At 51.5% G+C, this 3,605-nt stretch overlaps 1 protein-coding gene across 1 annotated transcript in view; it reads right to left on the reverse strand.

Annotated features, from left to right (window-relative positions):
- Positions 1-229: 229 nt before the first annotated feature.
- NARS (asparaginyl-tRNA synthetase) overlaps positions 230-3,605 on the reverse strand; it is a gene marked incomplete at both ends in the record, with an annotated part of 8,426 nt that continues 5,050 nt past the window's right edge. Inside the window, 6 exon segments of the mRNA XM_010151016.1 lie at positions 230-317; positions 319-350; positions 1,371-1,484; positions 2,403-2,538; positions 2,909-3,108; positions 3,242-3,463. Coding sequence (XP_010149318.1) covers positions 230-317; positions 319-350; positions 1,371-1,484; positions 2,403-2,538; positions 2,909-3,108; positions 3,242-3,463 — 792 coding nt within the window.

The raw sequence follows: 3,605 nt of genomic DNA on the forward strand, positions 1-3,605 counted from the left end.
GCAGCCGAGGCACGCGACGAGCACGCTCGCGGTGATCTGCCCACAGCCCACGGCGAGTTGCTTCCCTTGTTCCTGCAGGATCAACACGCCGTGCCAAGAGACACCGGAACCAACGCCCGGCGAGAACTCTCGGAGCTTTTCCTGCGGAGCTCGCTCGTTTTACGCTGGCGCACACCGACATTCCCCGGCCTGTTTAGAGCCCACCGCCCCCCGTGAAACACCAACTCACAGATTCAGTGAGCCGGGCATCGTCGTGGCAGCGCTGCATGTAGAAAGACTTTATCTCCGCAGGAAACCGGCACAACAAGATGGGCAAAAAAAATCAGCCTCTCCGGAGCTTCGGGAATATCCTACGGTTAAAGGCGGCTTTATCAACGTTTACAACCAAAGCCACTCCGACACCCTGAGTTCCACGTGCACGTGGCAGGAAACCATGACAGCTTCACAGCACACGTATCCACACATCCGTCCCAAGGTACCTACATCCGCAGAACAAACCCACCTTGGAAGCCGCCGTATATAAACATAAACCCACACAGGTCGGGGGGCTGGTGCTGTCCACCTGTTACACTCAAACCCGAGTCTTCCCAGTGTTTCAGGCAGAAAACAGAGGAAAACCTAACCCGAAGTGCTGACTTGGCAAACATCCAGCAAACATCAGCAAGCCTGATCTCCCTCCTCCCCATCACCATTCTCCACAAACCCTAAGAAGTTTCTTGTTCCATATATGGACCATTTTTCAAAAACCTCAACTGATCAGTTCCTCAGATGAGGTTATTCGGGTTTTATTGACATTTTCTGACTGAAGTCTGATAAACCAAAACACCTCACAGAAGTTCCCTTTAGATCAATCCAGCAGTTTCACTGTTTAAAAACTGGGGAGAAGGGAAGGATGACACCAGTTATTAGGACAGGGAACATCAGTGATGATGCGGCTTGTTACGAACACACTTTGTTTAATCAGAAAACTCTGGATGTCCCTCAGAGGTTTAATTTGAACCTTTTTTCAGACAATGGTATCACACTTCCTTAGATTCTGAGCTGAAGTCAGATGATCAGGTGTTTAGCAGGAAAAGACAGGCCATTGCTTGTTTCCATCCAACTGGAACTGCGTTACAGCACCGATCCCTGTGGAAAGGGGCACGCACAGCAGGGAGAGTGCAAGGAACTGCCTTGTGCAAGGCTGGCTCACAACGCACGTGCCAGCCCAGGGAAGGTCACAACCCTTCTTTCCCTCTGGAACCCAAAGCTCAGCACAAGTCGAGGGCTATTCCCTCCCACCACCTCCATCACCTCTTGGTAGATGGAAAAAACAGGGGCTGCAGGACCGTGTTTGGGTTTACTTCCCGAAGAGCCTCGGACAGACTTACTTCCCCAAACTCATAGTAAGTTCCATCTTCCTTCTTCACATCGTGTTCCTTTAACCACTCAATGGCTTCCGTATAGTTCATGCGTCGGAAAGGGCGTTTAGGAGGCTTGAAGCCCTGAAAGACAGTTGGAAAAGCAGAATTTTTAAAGAATACTTCTCTAGTTGATCAGCAAGTCCCTTTCAGACTTGACACATCCACGCTACTCTTTCCAGCTCCTACATCAACAACTTCCTACTTAATAAACGAATGGAGCTCAGTACTGGAAAGCTAGAACCCAACACAGCCGCCTTCCAAGGCCAGAGCAGCCCACAGAACAGATGCGGCAAAGGCCGGAGAGGGAGGAGAGGAGCCGTTTCCAAAGCCATTTCCTTCTCCGTATGAACGCATGGCACACACAGGTGTTTCACAGGCGGCCATCAGGCAGAGGTTCCACACGCACAGCCACAGAAGGACGTTCTTGCTTCCCTGCGCGCGGAATAGCCTTAGAACTCGCCTCTGTGAGGTGGCTGTGCTTCTGCTGTATCCCACTTCCGGCCTCTCTCTCAGCCCAAATTTAAAATGGAACTCTCCAGGGTTTATCAGGAACACGGGTCAGAACGAGAGGGATGACTGATTACGCACGCACGCTGACAGAAACCCAGGGATGAAGCCAGCAGCCTCCTACAGCCACCCTGGCCAAGGCACCAGAAGACAAAGGGTCTCTAACAGCTGAAAACAGCTGCAGAGCTCCACGCGCCCGGGTAGAAAGCAGAAGAGCAGCCGTTTCACTGCTCCCCAGTGCTCAATCTGCCAGCACCAGCCGATTAAAATTCTAAATTCTAATGCCAGCACCATTCTAAATCCCAGCACACTGCTGACTCCTGGCACTTGCCAGTGGGCAAATTCCTCCCAGGCTCCAGCTTCTGGAAGAGCCATTGCCAGCCCGGAAGCATTTTCCTTCCTTTGATCCTCCCCCAAACGAGCACGCTGATCAGGAAAGGCCAAAGATGGCGTTTTCCTGGCTATTCACGACTGCTCCACGCTGCTGCCTACCGGGTTCAGGTCGTACAGTAAGCTCGACGCAGGTGACTTCAAGACTCTGTCTACCACATCACAAACCAAGTTCTCCAGGCGGTCCAGTAAATCCTCAAAACTTATAAAAGGACATTCAGCTTCAATGTGAGTGTACCTGAAACACAAATCCACACGAGGCGACAAGTCTTCAGCAATGAACAATGGAGAAAAACACACCCACACCCTGAGAACACAAGCTCTTGTCCCCCTTTTCATTTCTCCCACTTCTACAGTGTAAAGGAAATGAGGATGTAAAAGAAGACAACAGTATGAACTGTATTTTCTAACAAGACAGAGCTTCCTACGACGTATCGGCTGTTCACCCAGATCTTCCTTCAGTAAACATCACTGCAGCCGGATATTCACCGAGACCACATACTGCCCCCTGGATCTGCTCAGCCCTTACTGCTGAGTGTGCATTAAGCCATCCAACAACTGCTACTCCTCTGCGTTACACGTAACGGCCAAGGATACTCCCTCCGTACTCAGCCAAGTGCCTGCGGGTCCTGGACTGCTCCGCTCTGTACGACTGAGCGACACAGAAAACATCTCCCAGCGCTGGAATGCAGGTCTCCAGGTAAAGCTGGGACGACTGTGTCAAGTACGCCTCTTCCCCAAAATAATCCAGTTTGAACAGGGTTGAGCCGCCTTCCACCTGCGTCTGGACTAACGTTGGGGGTGTGACCTGTTAAGGGACAAGCCTGTCGTTACCCGATGCAGAATTAAGGGCAACGATGGCAATGTCTACACAAGTTTTCCAGGAAACAGCCTTGCCGTCAGGCCATTAGTCATTTGCTGACAAGGGAGAACATACTCACTTCGTAATACCCGTTGGCAAAGAAGTGGTCCCTGAAGGCCTGCACCACCATGGAGCGCACCTTGAAGATTTTGGACATGTTCTCGCCTCGAATCATCATATGCCGGTTGTTGAGCTGCACATCAACCTCCGAATCCTCATTGAGCAGGTTGTCAGCCCCTCCTGCTGGGGCCAGGCCGATGAGCTCCCAGTAATCGCAGTTCAGCTCGTGGCCCCCCGGAGCCTGCCCATTAGAGAGAAACAAACACCTCGGGGGTCCGCTCTCTGCCCCTGCATGCCACCGTCTGGCACCGTGGCAGAGACACTAATCCAGTTTAAACAAAAAATGCTAAAACCCTAATGGCGGTACTTTTGAAGCAACTGTT

Source organism: Eurypyga helias, unplaced genomic scaffold (genome assembly GCF_000690775.1).
Source record: "Eurypyga helias isolate BGI_N326 unplaced genomic scaffold, ASM69077v1 scaffold14734, whole genome shotgun sequence".
Lineage (NCBI taxonomy): Eukaryota > Metazoa > Chordata > Aves > Eurypygiformes > Eurypygidae > Eurypyga > Eurypyga helias.